The following is a 23,865-nucleotide window of genomic DNA, read 5'->3' on the forward strand; positions in this document are numbered from 1 at the left end:
TTGTCGTTTTCCCTTATTCTATTCATACTCGAATCCCAAACCTACCAAAAATTTCACCAATCCAAAAGTAAAAAGACTAAAAAGTTAAGCCTTCACTAGTTGTAGCATTTGAGTTAATTTTGTTTAATTACAATATTTTTATAATAAATAAAATTAAAATCCGTAACCTCTAGCTTTTTATTTATTATAACGGTTAGTCCCACTACAATAGAAAATTCAAAGTAATAATTGTAGACAATTAAATCCTAAAATAGTAGACAAATGAATGGTTTATCAATTCTACATCGTAAATATATGAACATAATACATCAGCGATAAATTTCACTTACATGCCTTTTTAAAACTTTCTTCCAACTTTACCAACTTTCCAATATTGAATTACCAAGATAAATAAACTTTCCATATTTCAAATATTATTATTATTTGCTATTAAGAAATTTTCTTGCCCCTAAAACCTTTGATTACTGATAATTATTATTTTTAACTAAAAAAAGTTAAAAAGAAACGGAAAGAATGCATGATCCGTGAATAATAAAAAAAGTTTTGACCGAAGAAAAAAAAAAGTTATCATTGAAAGGCCCGGCTGTTTCCAAGAATCAACGTCGCCAGCCTATCATGCCAGACTTGAGAGCGTAGGGGCATGGTCGTCTTTTCACCATTAAGCGGGGGTAAACTTGGAAAGCAGTCTCACGTACTCTATAAATATGCTCCATACCTCTATCATTTTCCAGAAAAACAAAACAGCCACAGCAACAATCAAATTTTTCTAGGGTTTTTGATCCGCCTCCCTTTTGATATCTGCATTTTCTCGCCGCCCGCTGGTTCGTTCGATTTTCTTATTGATTTCATCTAGAGGTTTCGGGGGAGGTCGAAAGCCGTTGGCTTATAGTTCTAAGAGAACGCCCAACAATTTTTCATATTTGTAAGTTCGATTATTTTTCCTTTTCATATGTTTATTGTTTCTTTTCTTCATTTCAATGGGTATTTGATTATTTGTCCATGTGGTCTGTGTGGAAAATGAGGAACCTTTGATAACCTGCATATGCTATCATTCTTTGTTAAAGTTTTAATTTTTATCTGATGTTTTGTTTACCACGGTAGAACTGATTGGGTTATATGGGTTTGGATTTTTGGGGCTGGATTAAAATTTGTGTTTTGGAATTCCTTTTGTTGCATCAAATAGGGTGATTTAACTTGCACAATGATTTTATATATTCGTATTTTCATAAATATTTTAATTAAATCTGTCCACGAAATCCATCTAAAATGAATGATTTTTTTGTCATGTACCAGTAATGTTCGAGAAATTTTTTGTCCTTTTTGTGTTCTAATCTAATAGTTTGTATTGTTTTAAAAAAAATCATTTGGGCTAAAAATGTTGCATGTTTGTGGAAGAATAATTTGGATTCTGAACATATAGACTCAATCTGTTTCATAAGCTACATGTTGTGATGTTGAGAAAATTTCTTTACTGGGATTTGTTCCACATTTCTCTACATGTAGATCTATACTCTAATTCTTTTAATTATTTGTTTCTGATAACTGAAATCTTTTTTGGTTGGCTGTCAACAGGAAGAACTGAATGATCTAATGGAGTCTAAAGGTGGTAAAAAGAATTCTAGTAGTAGTAAATCCTTATTCTATGAAGCACCTCTTGGATACAGCATCGAAGACATCCGACCCAACGGTGGAATCAAGAAGTTCAGATCTGCTGCTTACTCCAACGTAAGTTTCGGTTTGCCATTTTATCGTAGAGTTTGGTTATGAGTTCCTTCTAGCTGGGTTAATTGTGGAAGTAATCATTGTACATGAAAAATGCTAACTTTCTGCTTCCATCTTGTGCAGTGCGCTCGCAAACCATCCTGATATTCCTCGATCGGAAACCTAACCACAAGACGTGGTTCATAAACTTTTATTGCTTTAGTTGGTTTTTGTGTCTTTACTTCGATCAGCATCTTCCTCTCTTCTCTCTTAGCGACTGTAGTATCTTTGCGACTGTATTCTGTTTGCTTTTTGGGTCTTCTTGCAACTATAATCGTTCCTGTTTGTTGATATGGCCATGGCGGTCTCTGCAATTGGATTTGAAGGTTTCGAAAAGAGGCTAGAAATATCATTTTTTGAACCGAGCATCTTCGTTGATCCTGAAGGAAGGGGTCTTCGATCTCTGGCCAAAGCTCAGATAGATGCCCTTCTTGACGAAGCTGAATGCACTATCGTCTCTTCATTGTCAAATGATCATGTGGACTCCTATGTTCTTTCTGAGTCAAGCCTCTTTATTTATCCGTACAAGATGATCATCAAAACTTGTGGGACAACCAAGTTGCTCCTTGTGATCCCGCCTCTCCTGAAGTTGGCTGAAACCATTTCCCTTGCTGTGAGAGCTGTGAAGTACACTCGCGGAAGTTTCATTTTTCCAGGGGCACAGTCATACCCTCATCGTAACTTCTCAGAAGAAGTTTCTGTCCTTGACGGCTACTTTGGAAAGCTTGGTTCAGGAAGCAGGGCGTATGTGATGGGCCGGTCAGATGGACCTCAGAAATGGCATGTGTATTCTGCTTCTGCTGAATCAGGAAGCTTAGCTGACCCTGTTTACACTCTAGAAATGTGCATGACTGGTTTGGACAGGGAGAAGGCTTCTGTGTTCTACAAATCCCAATTAAGCTCTGCAGCTGCAATGACAAACGATTCTGGTATCCGAAAGATCCTTCCAGATTCTGATATTTGCGATTTCGAGTTTGACCCCTGTGGTTATTCCATGAATTCCATTGAAGGAGCTGCAATTTCAACCATTCATGTTACACCCGAAGATGGTTTCAGTTATGCAAGTTTTGAAACAGCTGGATATGATCTGAAAGATGTGAATATCAACCAGTTGGTTGAGAGGGTCCTGGCTTGTTTCCAACCGAGGGAGTTCTCCATTGCTGTGCACGCTGATGTTGCTACCAAGTCACTCCAGCAACTATCTTCAGTGGATTTGAAGGGATACTGTCGCGAAGAGAGCACCCACGAAGAGCTTGGAATGGGTGGTTCAATTGTCTACAATAGGTTCCTCAAGACCGAGCGCTGTGGTTCTCCTAGATCAACTCTTAAAGGCTGCTGGAGAGATGAAGAAGAGGAAGAAGATTAAGTACAATAAAGTTATTATGGTCGGCATTTTCTGATTACGAATAATAAATTACCATTATCAGCAATGGCCTGATAATGGTAAAAACCTGAGCATGTCTAAAAATTGTCTTCAATTACTTTTATTGTTGCTGCAGTTTTTCTATTCATGTTAAAGTCTTGTTTCTCTTGATACAGCACAAGCCTTTGGTGGGCTCTAGTTATTGTTTGTTTGATTCAGACATCTGTTATTAACCATCCTTGGTTATGTTTAGCTATTTATTCTGATGATTATGATGATGGGTTTCTGTCCCCTTGGCAATTCATACATTTAGTTCATCTGTGTTGTCTCTCTTTGAAGGTTTACTGGGTTGTAAATTGGTAAATACTGCATTTGGATCGTATGGATGGCAAAAATGAGGTTGTTGGGCTTCGATGCCCCTTGAAATTATTCACTCTGAACTTTATGCCGGGCTGCACTGCATGGATGTTGAGATGGATATTGAAAGTCAGGCTCTTTTGGCCCATACGTTAATTTTTGTTGTGTTGGACCCGGCAAGTAACTTCAAAGTTCAAACCTCGAGAGCGGGGCGTGCGCGCCATCCATTATGGCGTTTGCGTGGTTTTCGATTTCCTCCTTGTTTGTTAGTCAAAAAAACGGGGCAAGCTACCAAACTTATTTTGTTTTTCGGTTGCCTGGAGGTGCAGGGCCAGCTAGCCTAGCTTGCTAGATCCCAAGAAAACTAAAGCTACCTAACTTTTGACTAACAGTAGATAACAAGATGAAAAAATCTTGGCCCGCGTCCCATAAACTCTGGAACATAGATGAGCCGCTCCTTGCCCAGCCTCAACTTTTGACATTGACAACTCCATCTCCATCTCCATCTCCATCTGAATTTTGGGAAATTTCACACATTTGTTGTTTTAAAACAATATGGGAAATTTGACAAAAAGGGAAGAATAAAATTGTTGACATCGAAATATTCATTTGGCAAAATGTGATGATCTTTTATTCTTCTTTCGCACTCATGAGTCATACTCATACCTACCAAGTTCATCTTTTGAAGCCCATAATCTTTTACTGGGTATGCAAATGGAAGAATAACCCTTCCCCCTCCTTTTTCATCGAATCTTTTTGTTTTTTTACCCTTTTTTTTTTCATTCACCTCTGCAGAAAATCAAGACCCTTGGTATACTTCCACATTGGACCATCAAGATTAACTACAAGTAATTAGCAAGTGCAAAAAAACCACCTTGAACATTTCTCATGAAGAGAGATCCAGAGGCCCAATCACACAACACAGTAGTACAAGTATGTATGGCCCTAAAGACATTTGAACCCCATAGAACATTTCCGTGTTTTTTTTTTCTGCTGTGCATGTCAGGTTGAAAGTTCTTCTGGAACGACCAAGTTGTTAACTTTTATATATCTGAATCTGAACACATATTATGTATTGTAATTTGTATCTATAGATAAGAAAATGTGTCATTGTATTCGTATAAGCTTGCTTGCTTGTTTGGTCGTCCCTAGAAGCAAGCGAGAAGAGGGTCCAGCTTCTCAGGGAACACAGCTGCTTTATTCATCTGTGTACATGTAAGACAGGAGCTAGCAGATCAGCTATTGTCCTGGGCCTGGCTTTTCAAATCTTTCATCTCTGTGGCTCCTCCTTGTGCCCGTGCTAACATTTTTTCTTTTCTTTTTATAGCACAGGCTTTAATCAGAACCTGTCCGCTCAAAAGCAATTGAAACATGTTGCCAATATTGGGAGGGACCAAGGGAGACAAATAATTCATAATTCTCAAGGGGGTCGGTCCAATGTAAATGATATAGAAATTGAGGTATGTTATATGTATGAATGGTTAAAATTGTTTGCAATATCAATTATTGCAGAAGCAGATGGATTAGGCAACTTGGCCTATATTGTTCTATCTGTCATGTCATCAGGGTGCTTTTTTAAAGCTTTCGGTTTGTGACGAGGCCTCTGTTCTGTTATTGCCCTGTGAATTTTCATGTATGTATGGAAGCCAGCCGGCCAGGTAATAAGGTTGCAAAAAAGTGATTAACTTTTTATTTTAACGTTTTCTTAGGGAAAAAGCTTTGTTAGGTTTGTTTTTAGTCTTGTCTAATTTTCACTGTGCGCTAAATGACATTTGTCTTTTTGCAGATGCTCTCCTTCTAAAACATGTTAAACCAAATTATTGAGAAAAAGTGGGTTCTACGCATTAGCTTTGGACGTTTGGTTTGTGTGAACCAGACAGCCTTGCTGGCCAACAGAGAGAGAGAGAGAGAGAGAGAGAGAGAGAGCCTTTAACTTTGTGATCTTCATTTGAAGAGGCAAAGATTCTACCTTTGGACACCCCATCAAACAAACAGGATCAAGTTGTATGGATAAAATCACAAACACTGTTGCCTGCCTTACTTGTCAAGTTGTCACTGATTGAATTGAAAATGAACAGAGAAAATCTGGTGCATATATATTTTTCTTTTCACAAACTAAGTTGCTTGGTTTTTTTTGTAGAGAATTGGGGAACTTAAAACCAAAACTTAATACCCCCAACCCTCCAATCATGAATATATACATATACATATACATATACAGTTATTCTATCATTCGGATGTGCACACGTTATTATCGTGTGGACATCATTATAAACAGTGTGAAAAGTAGAGAGGAATGGTAAAAAATACATGACGTCTTCACAGTAATAATGTCCCTCTCTTTCAATTTGTGTTCTATTTTATTTGCATTGAATTCGAAAAATAATTTATTGCTTTACAAGTTAAGTATTTAGTACATCTCTTTAATATTGGTTTCAATCTTCATGGGAATGAACTCGTATTTACCTTTGCTATACTAATAATATACATGTATATATATTTTTTTCCTCTTAGATTTTTATTTCCCAACTCATGGACTCGTGTGAATCTGATCTTGTTAGTTGAAAGACTCATGGAAAAGAGAGTAGACTACATAGCATCTTCCTTCTAAAATATATAAAGCAAGCTTACTTTCAGTTTTTCTCCACTCTTTTTTTGGGTGGTATAAGGAATGTAGAGAGATTTTCTTTGGGCTAATAAGAATGGGAGAGAATTGTAAAGTCATCTGTGCACTAGAAAAGGAAAATAAAGATGGTTGATGGCGTAGATAGAAGGTATCCTAAGCTTTTAGTTGGCACCATTCGAAAAGGAATTTATTCCATTTAGCCATAACAAAAAGGTGTGTGCTTTAACTAAAATTGAAACTGACAATCAAGTCATTTTGATGAACAGCCCTCTGAGGAGCCTTTATAATTCACAAAACCAACAACATTTAGGTTCGATTTCTAAGTTAACTGAGAAAAGGGCTTCTCATCATGGGGATTTCATAAGACCTTCACTAAGTTTTAGTATTGGACTATCTTAAACCAATCCAATCCCTTAGGACTGGCTCAAATGATAAAGGAGAACAAGATAATTAATGAGTTAGAATTATGATACGAAATTCGATTTCCTCTAACATAACAAAAGAAAGAAAAAAAAGACTTGAAACTATCCAGTATCACTTTATTTACAAAGTGAGTTGAGGAAGTTCTCTTGTCCTTTTGAATTATTGTCAAGGCAAGGCAAGGGCATTGAAGGTACATACATGATGAGGAAGATGGCCCCATGAGAGAATCAAACACAATGCATGGTGGAACAACATGGAAAGTGATATCATGACAGAGTTCTCTGTATTTGGTACAAAACTCTAGTGGGTAGGGAATGCATTCAGAAATGAGCAATTCTTTTGTTATTATTAAAGAGAAAGGAACCAATGTGGCCAGAGGTTCGAAAACCATAGACATCCAATGAATATTTGTGTAAACCTCCTTCCCTCAATCACTTGTACTCAAAGAAAATAAAGAGAGAGAGAGAGAGAGAGAGAGAGAGAGAGAGAGAGAGAGAGAGGGTAGGGAGACAATGTGGGGTTAGGGAGACTACCCATTTTATTCAATGTCCTCATCTTTTGAGCAATAGAACCAGAAACAAAATCATGCATGTGATGGTACAAATTTTTCAAAAAGCAGTAGCTATATTAATCCACTCAAGCAGACCAAGCCAAGCCAAGCTTAGTCAAGTGGTAAAAAAAGAACAATAATTACCTACTCATTTGGGGAGCTAGAGCCCCTCCTTTTAGTAGTGCATATGATCTTGATTACAATTGTAGTCAACTTTCTCTTTATAATTCCACTAGTTTGACTCCCTGTTGGCTCCAAGAGGACCAAAGACCTAACTGGCTGGGAAATTTCCTTGATTTGTTAATTGGACATGGATTCTGCTAATCAGGGGATGGAAAAGAAAAAAAGGTGGAAATTAAAGGGTTGGTTGGTAGAGTGAGGTGATTAAAGGCATGAAATGAACTGGACATGGAGCCAAAGGAAGGAAGACAGATATGTGAGATGACCCAATTGACAGGAACGGCAGAACCATATCTTTGTCAAGTGAAAGACAATTTGTGCACAATTACTCCAAAGTCCCTCTGGTTCTTAATCAATTCCATCCTTGCATGTTCCAACCACAAGGGAGATAAGTGCGTGTCAGTGAACATGAAGGGGGAGGGGCCACAAACGACAGGTCGTATTAGGAATCTTTACTTGACACAAAACCAGTTCTATTTTATCATTCATGATTGCCATGCATTTTTATCTATTTTTAATTAGAGAAATTCAAGCGCCATGCATCGCATAGCAACATTTAGCAGCTATAATTGTAAGTGCAGATTTCCATCTAGGTTTTGTGGGTTTTTTTCTTCAAACTTTGAAGTGATACAGTTCTTTGTAATTCTTTTTTTCAACGATAATGGATATTTTAAATTATTTTAATGTACAAAAAGATGTTCAAATTTAGGTATAAGAGGCGCACACTTACCTTAATCAATTAGGTTTCGAGGTAAACTTAATTTTAAGATTTAAGACATATGAGCTTACAGCTTGCATATGCTTATGAACAACATTAACTTTTACTCAGAAACGAAATATTACCACTGAAAACTTACTCGTGCGGATTATTAAAAAAATGCCCCTCAAATTAAGTTGCTTTGTCAAGTTGCAAACGCCTTTATAAAGTGCTATTCCCATCTTAATCATCTTTATGTTTGAACACAAATGATAACCATTGGATCAACTTTACTATAGAATCTGAGATTGATAATCATGAAAACAATAGGCAATTCGTCCAAAGAAACGTTTGAACATCAAGTCAACGGGCACTGTGAGTCTGTGGGGTCTACATTCCACGTGCAGCTAATGTGCAACATATATATATATATATATATATATATATGCTAAAAGTATAAGAGCATCCACCGTGTGGGGGAATGTAAATTCGGGGTGTAAAACTATTTTTATATCCCCTTTACACCTTCGGGAGTGTAAATATGTTTTTGTTCTAATGGGGTTGTAGCCGTGAGTCCCAACCTTTTATGTTGACTTTTCTTCATTTTTCTTCTTTTTCTTGAGTGGATCCTCACTGCAAGGATGTAAAAATAGATGTAAATATACATATTATTTTACATTCCCATAATTGTGATGTATATTTACATCCATTTACATCTCTCTATTAGAGATGATTCCAATGAACTTGAAGTGTATATTTAACATATATCCCCATATACACTTTCCCACTATGAATGCTCTAAATGATCGTTCCAAATTCACTTGCCTGGTGTTATATTTTGATTCTGGAGATGGTGGGCCCACATTCCCATTTTGGGTGCACCGCAGGCACACGTAAAGCACTGTGTTGCCTAGTGAGGCCAGAACCATTGGTTCTTCATCAGCAGGAGGAGGACAGATATGTAGGGGCCACACAAATTGCATGTTTATTTACTTTTAACCAGAGAGAGAACGAGAGGAGGAGCTGCTTTTGCTTTTAAAAGTGGCCACTCTTGATTTGTTTATTGAAGGGATGTCTGTTGAATGAGAAGACAGAGTGTAACGTTGTAAGCATCAACCGATCTCTTCATCTATCTTTAGCACAAACAGTTTTTTTTGTGAGTGAGATTTTCTTGTTTTCTTCTTCTTTTGAGAAAATCTTACTTTTGAACAAGTAAACCAACTTCAGAACTTGCTCTAGGTAAATTTTATGACTGTTCTGTTGAATTGATGGGTTCCCATTTTCCCACAACACAAACCACTGGCTTTGTTCCTGCTGAATTCAAAATATGATCGTTTATTAAGAACATTTATTAAGATGGAATTTTTTTGATTCGATGATGATAGTCTCTTTATTCAGATTGGTCAAGTTAAAACGAAACAGAATCGACTGAAAATGTGACCTTGAGCCTATATATTCAACTTTATTTAATAATTATTAGAAAAATATACGACCGAATTTGAGAATCAATATAAATGGCCAAGTTAGTGGAATGTTGGATTCTCAGGGAGCCACTATGGAAGCTTTAGCATATCAGAGCCAAATACTGTGCAGATTTTCCCTCTCTCTCTCCCTCTCTCTCTCTCTAACTGACAGCAAGAGCTAAACCTGACCATAGCGTCATTTTTTGATTAAGATGCCCTAATTATAACTTTTACAGTGCTTAACAGGTAATACTTCACTTGCTTTGCATTTTATAATCAGGAGAATAATAAAATAATTAAAAATGCAGGACCCTTTTCTTTAACCCAATACATGATTGAAGGAATTTTCTTTTGCAATTATCTAGACTTGGTTAGTGAGTGTTGCTTGCTCATCTTTAGCTTTTATATATTCTCTCCTTTCCTTTTCTCAACTGAACCAGTGACTGGCAGGCCAGGCATGCTCTTTATCTTTTAAGTCTTTTTACAACCAAACCAGAACTCTGCTTCTTGGCTCTTGGGTCTGTCAGTAAGCCTTGAGTGAGTGAGTGCAATTCTGGTAGTGCAAAGCACGAGGCGTTGTACTGGTTTTTTGCCTCTGATGCAAATCATCATACGCATTACAACACAAAGGTTTCAACTTTGAAGTTTATCGGATAAACCCAGTTGCAGATTGCTTCTGTGGAAGCTTTCAAAATTTCAAACTACTTCTCTTCATTGAAAAAGAAGGAGCTCATATCATAATATTTTGGGTACCTCTTCTTTTTGGACCTGCAACTCAATGGAGATTAGGAAGGAAGGTAAAGCTTTGTGCTTTGTGGCCCTTTTGTGCTTGTGGACGACTTCTGTGACTGGTTTGCTTTCTCCAAAGGGTGTCAACCCCGAAGGTAACTGAATTCTGCAGATTTTGATCATTTTTGCTTAGCCATTGAAAAACCAGGACACAAACAATTTTTGTTTTTGTTTTTCTTCTTCTCTAGTGCAAGCCTTAATGGGCATTAAAGAGGCTCTGAAGGATCCTCGTGGTGTTCTTAAAAATTGGGATGAAACTTCTGTGGACCCCTGCATCTGGAATATGGTCACTTGTTCTCTTGATGGTTTAGTCATTGGCCTGTAAGTAGTGCTGGAAAACACCAAAACACTAATTAAGAAATTGAAAAATGCACCATGCATTAATAAATAAGTATCTTATGTAGTTTGCAATGGTTTTTGTGCAGGGGAACTCCAAGCCAGAATTTATCAGGCACTTTGTCACCAAGTATAGGAAACTTGACAAATCTTCAGCTTGTGTGAGCAATCAATTATTTTTAAAGCAATATATCTGTATCTGAATATCCTATATATTTTACTGAAAAATGTGTTTTGCAGAACATTTCAGGATAACCATATAACAGGATCAATCCCCCCAGAGCTTGGGAAGCTCCAAAAGCTTCAAACACTTGATCTGTCCAGCAACTTGTTCAATGGTCAAATTCCCAGCACTCTATCCCACTTGAAAAGCCTACAATACCTGTGAGTTCAATTCAGAAATTTTGTTTCCAAAACTGAAAGTATCAGTCACTGAGAAAAGAAACATAGTCAAATAGTTTGGAAGTGTATTTTAGTGGATGGTCATAATGGTTATTTATGTTGCAAGCAGGCGGCTAAACAATAACAGTCTCTCCGGTGCAATTCCTTCATCTTTTGCTAACATGACCCAGCTGGCCTTTCTGTAATAATTCTCTCCAAACTTCACACATCAAGATTAATTATACTTTCTATTCCTGTTGAAATATGATCTTAATTAAGGTTTCTGTGGATTTTGTTTGATGGTTTAGGGACATGTCTTTTAATAATTTGAGTGGTCCAGTACCCAGGTTTCCTGCTAAAACATTCAAGTGAGTCATTTCAATGTTTCTTTTCCTCCTCCCAGTTTTTTGTTTCCCTCTTCAATACAGAAGATGAATAACTAAAACTCATTTATTTAGTTTCTGAATTGACACAGTGCTGTGGGAAATCCTCTGATATGTGTCGCTGGAATAAAGCAAGACTGCTTTGAAACAACGAGGATGCCGCCAGCTTTTCCCTCGAATAACTCACAAAGTATATAGTTCCTGCTTATTGCCGGTTTCTTTTACTTTTCAAACTTTGAACTTCTCCACTTCTTGAAATATTATCATCCTTTTGGCTTTGGTTTTAAGCTAATGAAACACTTATGTTTTATATAATTTATGCGCCATCACTGGCTTTAAGGTTATGTTACCTTCTGGTTCTATTTTGAATTTCAAAATCTACTTTTCGTTTTGCTCTCCTTCAGTATTATTTATCTTCACGATTCAACAACTTCTTGCAAATACCCTAACTTGATTTTCTTATTGTGTCTTAAGATGCTCAACCTGCTGGGAGACCTAGGAGCCACAAAATTGCCTTGGCGTTTGCCTCAAGCCTAGGCTGCATCTGTCTTCTAATTCTTGGTTTTGGTTTCCTTCTTTGGTGGAGGCAAAAACACAACAAACAGATATTCTTAGATGTTAATGGTTGGTATACTTTTGTGCATGCGAATAATGACTAATTAGACTTTCAACAAGCTGTATTTTCTAACACTTAATTAGAAATTTCAGAACAACATCATGAAGAAGTTTGCCTTGGAAATCTGAGGTCGTTTCACTTCAGAGAACTTCAAGCTGCAACACACAACTTCAGTAGCAAAAACTTGGTTGGCAAGGGTGGTTTTGGAAATGTCTACAAAGGATGTCTCCGAGATGGTATGGTAATAGCGGTCAAAAGGCTCAAGGATGCTAATGCCATAGGCGGTGAAATCCAATTTCAGACAGAACTTGAGATGATCAGCCTAGCAGTGCATCGCAACCTTCTCCGGCTTTATGGATTTTGCATGACAGCCAAAGAGAGGCTTTTGGTTTATCCTTACATGTCCAATGGTAGTGTTGCTTCGCGTCTCAAAGGTAAAGAGCCTTTGATCTGCACTCTGTTTACTTGTTAATTTTCTAAGAACATGTTACATGGAGTAAGATGTTATGCTGTTTTACCTACGTGCAAAATTTTAATTAAAGTCTCTTATTGGTTAGAATTCTTTTGTATTTAGTGATGATTAAACACACAAATTTGATACATCAATAAAACAGTCATAGTTTACTTCCTCTGTTGTAGCCAAGCCAGCCCTGGATTGGAGTACAAGGAAAAGGATTGCACTGGGAGCTGGAAGGGGATTGTTATACTTGCATGAGCAGTGTGACCCCAAGATAATTCACAGGGATGTCAAGGCTGCAAATATTCTGCTTGACGAGTACTGTGAGGCTGTGGTGGGAGATTTTGGGTTGGCAAAGCTGTTGGATCACCATGATTCACATATTACAACTGCCGTGAGAGGTACTGTGGGGCACATAGCCCCAGAGTACCTCTCAACTGGCCAGTCCTCTGAGAAGACTGATGTTTTTGGGTTTGGGATTCTTATACTAGAATTAATATCAGGCCAAAGAGCTCTGGAGTTTGGGAAAGCGGCAAACCAGAAAGGAGCCATACTTGACTGGGTGAGCCAGACAGAGATGTTTTCCTTGGATTTGTTTCAAAAGAAATTTGAGGGTTGTTTATGCTTCGGTTGATGTAGTTAACTCAACACTTTTTACTGCAGGTAAAGAAAATCCAACAGGAAAAGAAGTTTGATGTGCTAGTTGACAAGGAACTGAAAAATGACTATGATCCAATCGAGCTCGAAGAAATGATTCAAGTAGCTCTCTTATGTACTCAAAATCTTCCCAGTCAAAGACCCAAGATGTCCGAAGTCGTTCGAATGCTCGAAGGAGATGGACTTGCAGAGAAATGGGAAGCTTCTCAGAGAGCTGAATCAAATAGGTGCAGAGCCAATGAATTTTCCTCTTCCGAGCGCTACTCTGATCTTACTGACGACTCTTCATTGCTTGCACAAGCAATGGAACTCTCTGGACCAAGATAATACTTACTCTCACAACAAAGAAAGCAGAGAAAAATGATATCCATAATGGAATGGAAGTTGATACCATGAATATGAGTCAGAAATGATTGAGTTTGTTGTATATTATCATAAGCATCAAATTGAAGCTCCAAAGAGTTGTGTTAAAACTTCGACTGTACAGAATCAGATATGAGAAACTGACGTGTAGATCGAGTGTCACATGCCCTTTCCGATTGATCTTGAGTGAATAGTTTTCCTCAGAACATCCAACTTGGGTTCTTGAGATTGTAACAATAATGTTCTAGGACAGAATTTTGTTTGCTTTCTCGATTTCAATGGAATTTTGAGTCCTGAAACTGGTTGTGTTCCCGTATATACAACAGGATGGGGATTTTATCTGTTTTATTTATTTATCTGGGATTCTCAGTATTTTTATTTTTCCTTATATTTTAGTCTCACTAAACGACCAACATCATTTTCAATTTTTGTCCTGGGAGGAACAAACTAAAATCGCTGCGTACCCCATGCAAACAAACGAAATGGACGTCTCTGTTTCTCCCATACAAACAAATAACAAAAGAACAATAAAAAACTGAATTTTCAACTCATATTTAATATCATTAGTCATTATAATATGCAGCCAGTTATTAAATGAGAACTGATCTTTTATTTGTTTTGTTTATAAGATGAGCGAACGAGACCTTGAACAATATTAACAAATTGTCACTCTCAAGTCTCAAGAAAAATACAAAACACAATTCAAAGGCCAGCTCCGTCAAACATACTTGACAGACACTACTTAATCTTGGATGAATAAAATTTCTGCTTCAGGAGATGCCCGTTTGAAGCTCACCAACTCAATCAGCATATTCAAACGTCCATCTAAAACATATGCACACGGCGTAATGCTCATGGTCTCAAGCACTGGTGATTTCTTCAACAAAAACTTGATCAATTCCATCTCATGTGGCACTCCAGACATATCTGTCATCTTCACAACTTTAAGTCTTCCGAATGCGCAATCAGAAGGGCATTGTTTCTCCCAGAAATCCAAATCGGATGCTTCTATTGCTGCTAAAGTGTTTGAGGAACCCTATGTTGGCAGTAACCCTTACTAATTAACAGAAATGTAAAACTAAAAACTAAAATGTCCATGAGTAAAACAAACAAATGGAAAAAAACAAGAGGGTAATACTTCAACATGTTCACAGTAACTTACCGAGATTTGAAGTTCCTGTAAATTAGGAGAGTTCGTAATCAAGCGAAGAACAACTAGTATCTCTTTCATATCTTCAAAACTTACTTGATATAATTCAATAATCCTTAAATGGTTATAAGTAATCGGAAGGATTCCCTGGTCATTACCTATACTCAAATACTTGAAACAAAAAATAAACAAAAACATATGAAAACAGAATCGCTGTTAGAAACATATATGCATTTGTAGATTACCTACATTGAAGATTGAAAGAGGGGGATAATTAACAAACAAAATCACATAAAAATGTTACCTTTGTAAAGTAGATATGCCCAACAAGCCTCTCGAGACGTGGTATGCCACCAAGAAACTTGATAAAATTGCAATTTGAACTTTGTTCAAAGTGCTCGGCAATATCATCAGTCATATACATAGCAACAGATATGGCAACCAAAAGTGGGGTATTTTCAAGACATATGTCCCTAAATTCACCTTCAAGACATAAGTACTTGAGATTTGGGGCACGAATATTTAGAGCTAAGCTATCGAAGTATGACAAAGCCAGACTCTCAAGTAGAGGGCAATTAGAAATAAGACTTTCAATTGCATCCGGAGCAACCGAAACTTGATGAAGATTGAGGCTCTTCAAACACAAAAATCCCTTAAAAGCAGGAGGTGGATCCAACTCACATCGAAATAGCTCCAAACGGGTCAACTTTTTACAATAAAAAAGGCATGAGGGCACCCTAAACCACTCGCCTTCTCCCAATTCAAGAACCAATTCTTTTATGTCATTCCTTGAAAGGAAAAGTATCCATTGATCGATATCTGGGCAGCTCTGCAAGTAGGAAGTAGAAAGCTGGAACTTGTGAACGGGTCCTTGGTGAAGAAAGAGAGCCCGAGTGATAAAGTCTATAAGGCTTCTTTCGACAAGAGTTCGGTCATTAGATAAAGTGACACATTTTTCGTCGAATGCGAGATGGGTGAGTGTAGTCCATTTGTATCTCCATTTCGTTGATAAACAGCTAGTTCTTATAGCATCTCTAATTGGGAGACGCGTGAGAATGCTCTCTATAATGCTCTGAGGCAGATTGCTTATCAAATCACGATCCAATAGATCACCCATTCGTACATTCAAACTAAATCAACCGCAAATCAATGCAACAAAACCAATTGGCAGTTGAAGAACTCTAGTGAACATTCATCAAACTACAAAAAGTTAGAGAAAGATCAAAAATTGAGCAAAACCCACGATTTTTCTGCATATGTTTTATTTGCTTATGAAGAACAGAGAGGAAAAGAAACCAATATTCGAATGCCCAAATTACAGATTTTACATCATTAGGATCTGAGAGAAAACAAAATTCAGCTGACTCCTATATAAAGCTTGTACTCTTAATTTATAGTGAATTTCATCAGTATTCATATAGAAAAACGACAACAAACATAAAACCAAAACCTTTTTTTTTTAAAATCCTTTCGCTTTCTATGGCTTTCTTAGAGCAGAGGGGTTTTACTGATATATATTTCTCCTTTCAACTAACCATGTACATCAATCAAAATTCTTTAAAATTCCAGGGTAGCCGGACAAACACAATTAATCAGGCGTCAGATCTTTGGACTGAAGAAATTAAAGAAATTCACAAGGAACAAATACCACTATACAGCAAAAGATAAATAAATATTCAGTAAAAAGAGAAATGTTAGATACCCAGAGCCTGAGGAGAATCGTGAAGGAGAGAGCTCTGTTTTCTTTTTCTGAAATTTCAATTCTTTACTATTTCTCTGCGTTAAGAGGTAAAGCAGGAGCTTCCCCAGGTTCGGTGTGGCGGTTTGGACTCTATCATGGGCACACTGAGAACAGGGAATTTAGAGCGTGGCTCATTTTACATTCCCGAGTATTTTCTCTCCCGCGTACAGAGAAATCAGCGGTTAGGCTAGTTTGTAATGAGAGCGCAGCCGCAGTTGACGTCTGGCTTGGATTTTATTTTATTTATCTTTTACTTCTGGGTAAAAGAAATTTAGGTTGGGTTTTAGAACTCACCAGCTGAGAAAAAGATTGGGTCGTAAGTCGCACTTTATAGGCCTAGCCCAATGATTGTCAGAGTTGAAATATGTTAAGCATGCCAGTTGGTAAGGGCAGTCTGTCCATTATACCCGATTCTCTTTCCTCAATTAGAATAGTTTAGAGCATTACTCATTATTATAAGGCCATTACCCAAGTCTCTATTAGCCTCTACTGATCTTTTACTTTCAAGGGTTATTATCTATATGAAGAATGGGAGAAAATAAGAATATTTCTTAGTTCTTGTAAGAAAAATGCAAGACGGTGATTTTTACAGTCTCTTTGCCAACCAGAACAATGTCAAACAAACATTTATGGGTATAGCAAGAGGTGGTACAACTCTTCACATAAAGCCTAGTTTGAAAATTGAAGCAAACCACTCCAACTCAGCATGCAATTCTCTATGACAAATAATGTGTGCAGTAACAAAATTTAGTAGCACTCAAGAGAAAGCGATAGATCAAAGGCAATCATTCCTACGAGAAAAAGAAAATTGAACTCTAAGATTGATTTATTGTGAAATTTCTCTTTCTTCAATCTCTACATCGGAAATGTTGAAACTAGCAAAGTAATAACTATAAACTAATGGAAGTAGGCCACAAAATTTCAAAATTGCTAGGGCACCCTTCTTTGCAAACTCTCAAGCTAGAAAGCTTCTGTTTTGCTTCTAGCGTAACCTCTTTTTGTTAACTATATTTCCCGAGCAGAAGGGTAGTACTTGCAACATACTTATAGTGGAACCTAAGAGGGACAAAGTAAAGGTTTATCAGTCTAATGATTTTCGAAACTACATCAATTTCGAGTAAAGATACCCTTGTATATGATGAGTCCTAGAACTCCAACAGCTAGTGTTATTGCAAGAGGCACTGTCAAGGGCTGATCAGGTTGAGCAATGGTGCTTTTCCTGCTGTTAGTTCTTACTGGGCGATTTCTCTCTCCAATGTTTTCCCGGAGAAGATTGCTGAGATTGTCTAACTGATGCATGATTTGACGTTGCCCCCGTGCAATACTTGACATCTGATAGAATGCCAAGGAAAAAAAAAGAAAAAAGAAGAAGATAAATGAACCAGTCAAGACGCAAGAATTGAATTTTGGGCAAGATTTTATGATCATTCATATGTTTCCTTTTACTCTTATAGCTCACAAACCAAGTGAGTTTTGACACAAGGTAAAATGAGTAAGACATTACCTCTTCCATTACTGAAGATTCCTTAGCCAGCTGCGACGAAGATGAGGAATTTGGCAATATCGACCCGGTTAAAGAACCATTGCCTAAGCCAGAGATGAAATAAGAAGTGGGAACAGAGCCATTGCAGGTTTCAGCTTGAAGAGCCATGTTTTGTTGGCTAGGAGAACTTTTCTTCACAGCCAACTTGGAATTTAGCTCTTCAACTCGATTTGTAAACTCATCCATTCTATCATTCAGCGAAGACATTTGTTCTGATAGCTGAGTAACTACTCCCTGCCACAATAGAAATGAGGTGGGGAAAAAAGAAAAAGAAAAAAGAACGTTGATAAGTGAATATATTAACTTGCTGGGGAACCAAATGCCAAAAGCACACAAGGACCATTATAACTGACCCTACCTGGCTTGCTAGTGTTGCTGATGACTCTGAATTTCTCTCATCAAACCTTTGACTGTTGGAAGCATATCCTGTAAGCTTAGATGTACTTTTGTCCCTTTGGGTTGTATATGACTGCGACATACCACTGCCCAGAATAAATTCAGGTCAATCAGCTTAAGGGAGCTAGCTTCTAGATGAACCTTTGAAGAAAAGTGAAAAGAAACACAAACGAAGAGGTTGTGCTAGTGCTCAGAAAAATTATTTATTTACAGTTGAGATCAATGCATTGCTATATCAGAGATCTCAAATGAAGGAGCCAGCAGATAGGTTTTCTATACCATCGTTAAAATGCATTCCCAACATCTAAACAATTTCACAAAGATATTAAACTAAAGATGGATTACAAAAAATTAAACCTCTTGAGATGCTTATTTCTCATGGCAACTCTATCTGCGGAGGCTCTGGAAAGTGCTTCTTTGGGGCTTGAAACAAGATCCTCATCTAGGCTAAGCCTCGTCTTCAAATCATCTGGCAAGGCCTGCAAGAGGATCGGATCAGGAAAGCAGATGCAAGATAAGGCATCATATGTGTTGGAGCTTTATCATAGCCTGGCTGGTACTCAGCATATAAAGAGGATAAGATGTAGTTATCATACCATGACCTCATTCACAAGCTTTTCCAGTTGAATTTGTTCAATATAGGTACGAGGAATGTATGAACCTTCCAAGCCAAGCTGCTCCGCAACACATCTTACAAGTACACGATCTTTTCCTTGCACCTTTTTTGTCAATATGCACAAGAGTTACGTCAATATGAGTTACAAAATGACATAGAGGTAAGAGTTAGAAAAAGATGAACCATAAGGCAGGCTTCCATTGAATAAACAGAGTCAGATACGTAGAAAGGTCGCCACTTAAACAACACAGTCAGATAGGAATCTCAATTGTCTACAGGGTTGTATGTATCCCCAATGGGTATACAATGTAGCGTAATAATGCAGGAAAAGAAAAATAATGAAAGAGAGCAAGACAGAATAAGAAGAAAAAGAATTCAACAGAGAAAAACGGAAGAGAGATTGAGAAAGAGAAGATAGAGAATAAATAAAACGAGAGAGATACACTGAATTAGGGTAAAGGTTGATAAACAAGTATACTTTCCATCTTTTCCTTATTTTGTTTCCCAAGACATAATTAGTATTGATGGTCATGTTGGCTTAAAAAATGACACAGCATTTCAAGTGTTACACTAAATTTATGTTTAAAATCGTTCTCAACTTTATTCAGAAACTAAAGCCACATAAACACACATTACATATTTGTGCAATTTAGAACTTTTCATTCATCGGTGTATCTAGACTATGCAGAGAAGAAAGAAAAAAGCTTATCTGTACCTGAATATATCGACGATTTAGTTGCTCTAGCCAATCAATTTTTACACACACCCCATCATTGGAGAATACATGGCTGCTTCTTTTAAGGATAGTTGCAATCGTGTACCCCAAGGCCATTAGTCCACCAAGAAGTCGCACGCTGACCTCAAAAGTTATTCTTGGTGATATAACAAATGGATTATCTGTCACCCATTCCTGAAATATGCAGTAGACTGTGTGATTATGCAAGATCATGCAAATACAATTTACTTAGTCACAAGTGCTTGGGACTCTTCTGACATTGCAGCTAAATTTAATTTTAACCCCAGCAAGTCCTTTATAATCCGTTCTCACACAAAAATGCAGAAACTAAGCTTTGAAAGGCAAACCTCAAACATTAGACTATATTTCCCATCTTTATCCCGCATCCTCAGATATGATTGGCAAGATTCTGGATCTTCACCAGGTGGTAGAAGGTATATATCATAGGTCTCCTCCTTTGCTTCTGTGTGATCTTCAGAAAAGACAGCCTTAATCTGATCCGCTGACAAGTCCTTTGCTGACTACAATAAAAGGTAGGTAGCATTCAATTTTCAGTGTAAATGAAGATGTAGCAACTCAATGTTAAAATTAATACCAACACAACTACAATAACTGAAAAAGGAAGGGAGATATTAACCTTCAAAATGTAAGTGGGACTTTGAAATCCAGTAAACGGGTTAAACTTGTTGATAATTTTTATATGTGCTGTTTGAAGGTCTGGCTCAATAAAGGCCTTGTACATAGGATATACCTGAGAGAAGTTCAGACTTCAGGAAAAGCAACAACTTATCAAGCACTTACAGATATCTAGAAGGGGAAAAAAAGTACAGTTTCAGATATTTGATGAATTATTTCTTCCGGTTCCTGGCCAGCTCGTTGTATGTCCCGCAAAACCCTTTTGACCAGGTCAAAGTGAACACCGCCTGTGACAGATACTCGTAGATCCAGGAAAGGCCGCAACTTTTCACTCAAAGCATAGATGCCTTCAATGATCACAATCCGAGAGCTTGGGACTTCAACTGTCCTGTCACCAGCACATTATTCAAGATAAGATTTAAGCCAGACCAGAAAATATGAAAAGTTATAGAAACAGCAATCTCTTTGTTGACTAGTAAAAAAAACCAACACTTATTTCAAGAAATATTAAACAAATTAAATTAATTATAAAACAAAGGGCCAAAATTCAGGTTCAAGTTTTCAACAGGGAGCACAGAAAGGCTCTACTTTATAAATATGGAATGGGTATGATTCACAAAAGGAAAAATATATTCTCTTATTAAGGATGTTTGGTCCTTCAGACTCCCAAAAGAGCACAAAAGTATTCACCATTCACTACATCCATGGCCAACAAGTAAAACACTCAGACTGTCATACCAATACTTGAAATGGAAAAGTAGAGTTAAATTGACATTTAAAGGTTCTCCTTAAGTTTCAAAGCCTTAGCTACCCTAAGATAATATAATTTCTAAAAGCTTTCTCAAAGAAATCCATGGATATGCTAAGCTATGCAGGTCATTAAATGGAGAGGCATTAAACCTGAATCCTGTGCGGGAACTAGACTTGAAGTCATAAACTGGAACCTGAACTTCCTTCCCTGCTTTTAAGTCATTTACATTCTGGAGTAACGTGTCGTAGTCTGTCAAGCGTGGATCTGTTTTATAATAAAATAAAATAAAGAAATAAGAGAAGAAAAGGGAAATAATTAATATAACCAAAAGCATAATGCTCTGCCTTGTCTAAAGATCTAAAGAAAATTTCATGACGTCCTCATGATGGCTAGATAATCACTTCTACAAAGTAATTATCATAAGTTCATGCATCACATAATGAGAATAAGGACCTTACATAGTTTTCAATAAGATTGCATAAACATTACATCAGAACTTATCTGATTATGAAAACTTATATAAAAACATTTCTATTATTGTGCTTCCAATGAAGTAAGGTGATGGTTTACCATCAAAGTTGCCATCAACAATCCGACTGGCATCATTGTAGTTGTCCATTGATATGACAGCAACACTGGGCATAAAGTTGAGTATCTTTTCTGTGAACACAGTCTTTCCAGCCCCAGAAGGACCTGCGACTCCAACCAATATTATCCCATCATTCTTTTGGGCCAACAATTGGCATGCACGGATTACTATAAAGAAACCCTTCTCAAATGACAAGGGACTTTGGATTGGCACAATCTCATAATGAGAATCCTTTTTCTTAACCAATCGAACTTGATCTTTTAGAAGGCCTTGCCGTCTTTGGTGTGAATCAACACCAGACATATCTTGAGCCATAAATATTATGCTGGCACCCTCTGGTGAGAAAAAAAGAAAAAGAAAAAGAGAAAGAGATATAAAATGATAAAATATCAAAAACATGAATGGCACAACTAAAGAATGTGAGTGTGCAAGCTTGAGAGGCAAAATGTAACAATTAAATAGCAGGTCACCAGCACAGTCTTCTTCATGACTAGAATGCTTCTACTTCTAGTTACTCAACGAAGTGTAACATACATACGTGCGCATACACACACCTGAGCACACATAAGAATGCTGATTTGGCCCAAAAAACAGGATGCAGATTATGTTGCAATATAGGTGAAATTTGAGAAATTAATGGCATACAAAAGTTAAGGAACTGCAATATTTAAGCATTAGTGAGGTATGACTGTCACGCCAAGGGACAATTTGCCAAACCTAGGCCATTAACTGTTTGCAGCACTGATTATAAGTACAACTACTCCTGCTAATAACTTCAGGACATAAACAAAAAATTTCAAAAATGGTTCAGCTTCTGAATTGACTCAGGGTATGGTATGCCTCTGATTGATGAAGCACAGTAAGGGCCTAACAAACCCGTGTCGTACTAGATCAGTTTTTAATGTTGCTAATTTTGTTGACTAAATGTTGAGAATTACTGCAACAGTATTAAACTCGAGAACTTGACAGCACTAAGCCTAAAACCATTGTCTAAGAATTCACTGAACGCTGCATAAGGTACACTCTAATAAGCAAAGGTAAAGCTATGCTGACATTCAATATTAATGTTCAACGTTCTCATCTCTAACTTATAACCTTAACCCAGTGTATACTTGCGAGTTTCCGTGCAGAATAAAGAAATTGGAGCATTTAAAACCCCATATCACGAAGTTAAGCCATTCCCATGAAAACATTAGCTCCTTTGTTCCACATATCACAGAGCAGACACATTTTTGGTCAGTTGCCATCACATAAGTTTTAACTAATTTGTTTCACATATCACAGAGCAGCAGACACATTTTTGGTAGCTCCAAATATACACTGGACAAAATCTTGATCCAAACCATATCCACCATCACAGAATCTTAAATTAAGGATCACCCAGTTAACACAATCACAAACATAACATGCGCATAAGAGAAAATCAACACAAAAACACATCCGTACAGACAAAAACTTGTAAAACAGGCTTAACAACTCTGTTCTAACGCCTTGTTTGGATCTAACAGCGAGTGCCAAAGCAAACCGCCACAACAAAACACGAATCAAATAACAAAAAAGTAATGATTACCCAGAAATTGCAATGGCAAAAGAACCAATACCCAAGCATAGAGTAAAATTTCCAAAGATGATATGGATCAAAACCAAACCAATGTGTGTGCTTGTGGTGATGGGTGCAGTGACGGACTCACTTATTATGCGGGCAAAGGAGTGGAAGTGAGTTCAGCAACGATAACTCAGAAGCCTGGCCACCCTATGAAGGTCGGTTTCTTTCTCGTTAACAATATTTAATGTTCCTTGATATTTTTCCTTTCCTGGAATAGACAGGAGTGTGATTCTTTTTCCCTCTGGATTTGTTGGGAAGTGGGAATTCTTAAGAAACCGCAAACTATCGAGAGAGAAAGAGAGCAGTCTAAGAAGAAGAGACGAGAAGAGAGGTGTTTAATACTTCAATTTATTTGCATATTTACAAAATTATAATAAATTTTTTAAATTTTCTTTTCGACATTTACAGCAATAGACAAGGACTCTACTTTTCCTAAACTACTAGAAGAGTTTGGGTTGCGCTACTTTTTCTTTTTCTACTAATTTTTTAGTTTGGAAATTGTACACAACTTTACGGGGAAAAGACATTTTTAGGCGAATCTTTTATCGAAAAAAACGTACATTTTTCTGACACGAATCATATCGAAACTCTTCTTTTAACATGCGTTGTGCCACGAGATAATTATTATTTTTCATTTTTATTAATCAAGAAAGAAACATGACTAACACTGAGTGTCGTATTTTCTAACACAAAAGGTAA

At 37.1% G+C, this 23,865-nt stretch overlaps 4 protein-coding genes across 5 annotated transcripts; 2 read left to right on the forward strand and 2 right to left on the reverse strand.

Annotated features, from left to right (window-relative positions):
* Positions 1 to 1,853: 1,853 nt before the first annotated feature.
* LOC103341978 (Adenosylmethionine decarboxylase family protein) lies at positions 1,854 to 3,441 on the forward strand. Its single transcript, XM_089046723.1, has one exon. It carries the CDS (start codon positions 2,054 to 2,056, stop codon positions 3,125 to 3,127), a length of 1,074 nt encoding a protein of 357 aa, XP_088902849.1. The 5' UTR covers positions 1,854 to 2,053; the 3' UTR covers positions 3,128 to 3,441.
* A 6,338-nt stretch (positions 3,442 to 9,779) lies between these two features.
* NIK2 (NSP-interacting kinase 2) lies at positions 9,780 to 13,701 on the forward strand. The gene is made up of 11 exons (XM_008245531.3): positions 9,780 to 10,304; positions 10,398 to 10,530; positions 10,635 to 10,706; positions 10,786 to 10,929; positions 11,057 to 11,128; positions 11,235 to 11,294; positions 11,402 to 11,499; positions 11,784 to 11,933; positions 12,018 to 12,359; positions 12,565 to 12,944; positions 13,046 to 13,701. The coding sequence occupies exons 1-11, from the start codon at positions 10,199 to 10,201 to the stop codon at positions 13,364 to 13,366; spliced, it is 1,878 nt and encodes a 625-aa protein (XP_008243753.2). The 5' UTR covers positions 9,780 to 10,198; the 3' UTR covers positions 13,367 to 13,701.
* Positions 13,702 to 13,989: 288 nt separating this feature from the next.
* On the reverse strand, positions 13,990 to 16,506 carry LOC103341980 (F-box/RNI-like superfamily protein). Of its 2 annotated transcripts, none has more exons than XM_089046721.1 (4): positions 16,255 to 16,506; positions 14,857 to 15,752; positions 14,565 to 14,723; positions 13,990 to 14,438 (listed from the first exon to the last, which is right to left on the reverse strand). In XM_089046721.1, the coding sequence occupies exons 2-4, from the start codon at positions 15,667 to 15,669 to the stop codon at positions 14,145 to 14,147; spliced, it is 1,266 nt and encodes a 421-aa protein (XP_088902847.1). In that variant the 5' UTR covers positions 15,670 to 15,752; positions 16,255 to 16,506; the 3' UTR covers positions 13,990 to 14,144. The 2 variants fall into 2 exon arrangements, with proteins under 2 accessions (XP_088902847.1, XP_016652172.1); XM_016796686.2 differs by having other exon boundaries at positions 14,857 to 15,733; positions 16,255 to 16,461.
* Positions 16,507 to 17,099: 593 nt separating this feature from the next.
* LOC103341981 (Phosphoribulokinase / Uridine kinase family) lies at positions 17,100 to 23,487 on the reverse strand. Its single transcript, XM_089046720.1, has 12 exons — positions 23,252 to 23,487; positions 21,542 to 21,893; positions 21,121 to 21,235; positions 20,413 to 20,608; positions 20,222 to 20,335; positions 19,932 to 20,105; positions 19,564 to 19,758; positions 18,829 to 18,951; positions 18,590 to 18,711; positions 18,195 to 18,318; positions 17,798 to 18,070; positions 17,100 to 17,625 (listed from the first exon to the last, which is right to left on the reverse strand). The coding sequence occupies exons 2-12, from the start codon at positions 21,873 to 21,875 to the stop codon at positions 17,401 to 17,403; spliced, it is 1,995 nt and encodes a 664-aa protein (XP_088902846.1). The 5' UTR covers positions 21,876 to 21,893; positions 23,252 to 23,487; the 3' UTR covers positions 17,100 to 17,400.
* Between the last annotated feature and the right edge of the window lie 378 nt (positions 23,488 to 23,865).

This window comes from Prunus mume, linkage group LG2, assembly GCF_029339155.1.
Source record: "Prunus mume cultivar Tortuosa linkage group LG2, ASM2933915v1, whole genome shotgun sequence".
NCBI classification, from domain to species: domain Eukaryota; kingdom Viridiplantae; phylum Streptophyta; class Magnoliopsida; order Rosales; family Rosaceae; genus Prunus; species Prunus mume.

Coding starts and splice junctions, on each gene's coding strand:
- LOC103341978 (XM_089046723.1), top strand. CDS start 2,054: ATGGCCATGGCGGTCTCTGCAATTGGATTTGAAGGTTTCGAAAAGAGG.
- NIK2 (XM_008245531.3), top strand. CDS start 10,199: ATGGAGATTAGGAAGGAAGGTAAAGCTTTGTGCTTTGTGGCCCTTTTG. Junction 10,930..11,056: donor TTGAAAAGCCTACAATACCT/GTGAGTTCAATT, acceptor TGTTGCAAGCAG/GCGGCTAAACAATAACAGTC. Junction 12,945..13,045: donor AAGGAGCCATACTTGACTGG/GTGAGCCAGACA, acceptor TTTTTACTGCAG/GTAAAGAAAATCCAACAGGA.
- LOC103341980 (XM_089046721.1), bottom strand. CDS start 15,669: ATGGGTGATCTATTGGATCGTGATTTGATAAGCAATCTGCCTCAGAGC. Junction 14,724..14,856: donor GGCATATCTACTTTACAAAG/GTAACATTTTTA, acceptor TTTTGTTTCAAG/TATTTGAGTATAGGTAATGA. Junction 14,439..14,564: donor TACAGGAACTTCAAATCTCG/GTAAGTTACTGT, acceptor CTGCCAACATAG/GGTTCCTCAAACACTTTAGC.
- LOC103341981 (XM_089046720.1), bottom strand. CDS start 21,875: ATGGCTCAAGATATGTCTGGTGTTGATTCACACCAAAGACGGCAAGGC. Junction 21,236..21,541: donor TGTTGATGGCAACTTTGATG/GTAAACCATCAC, acceptor ATTATAAAACAG/ATCCACGCTTGACAGACTAC. Junction 20,336..20,412: donor TTCATCAAATATCTGAAACT/GTACTTTTTTTC, acceptor AACTTCTCTCAG/GTATATCCTATGTACAAGGC.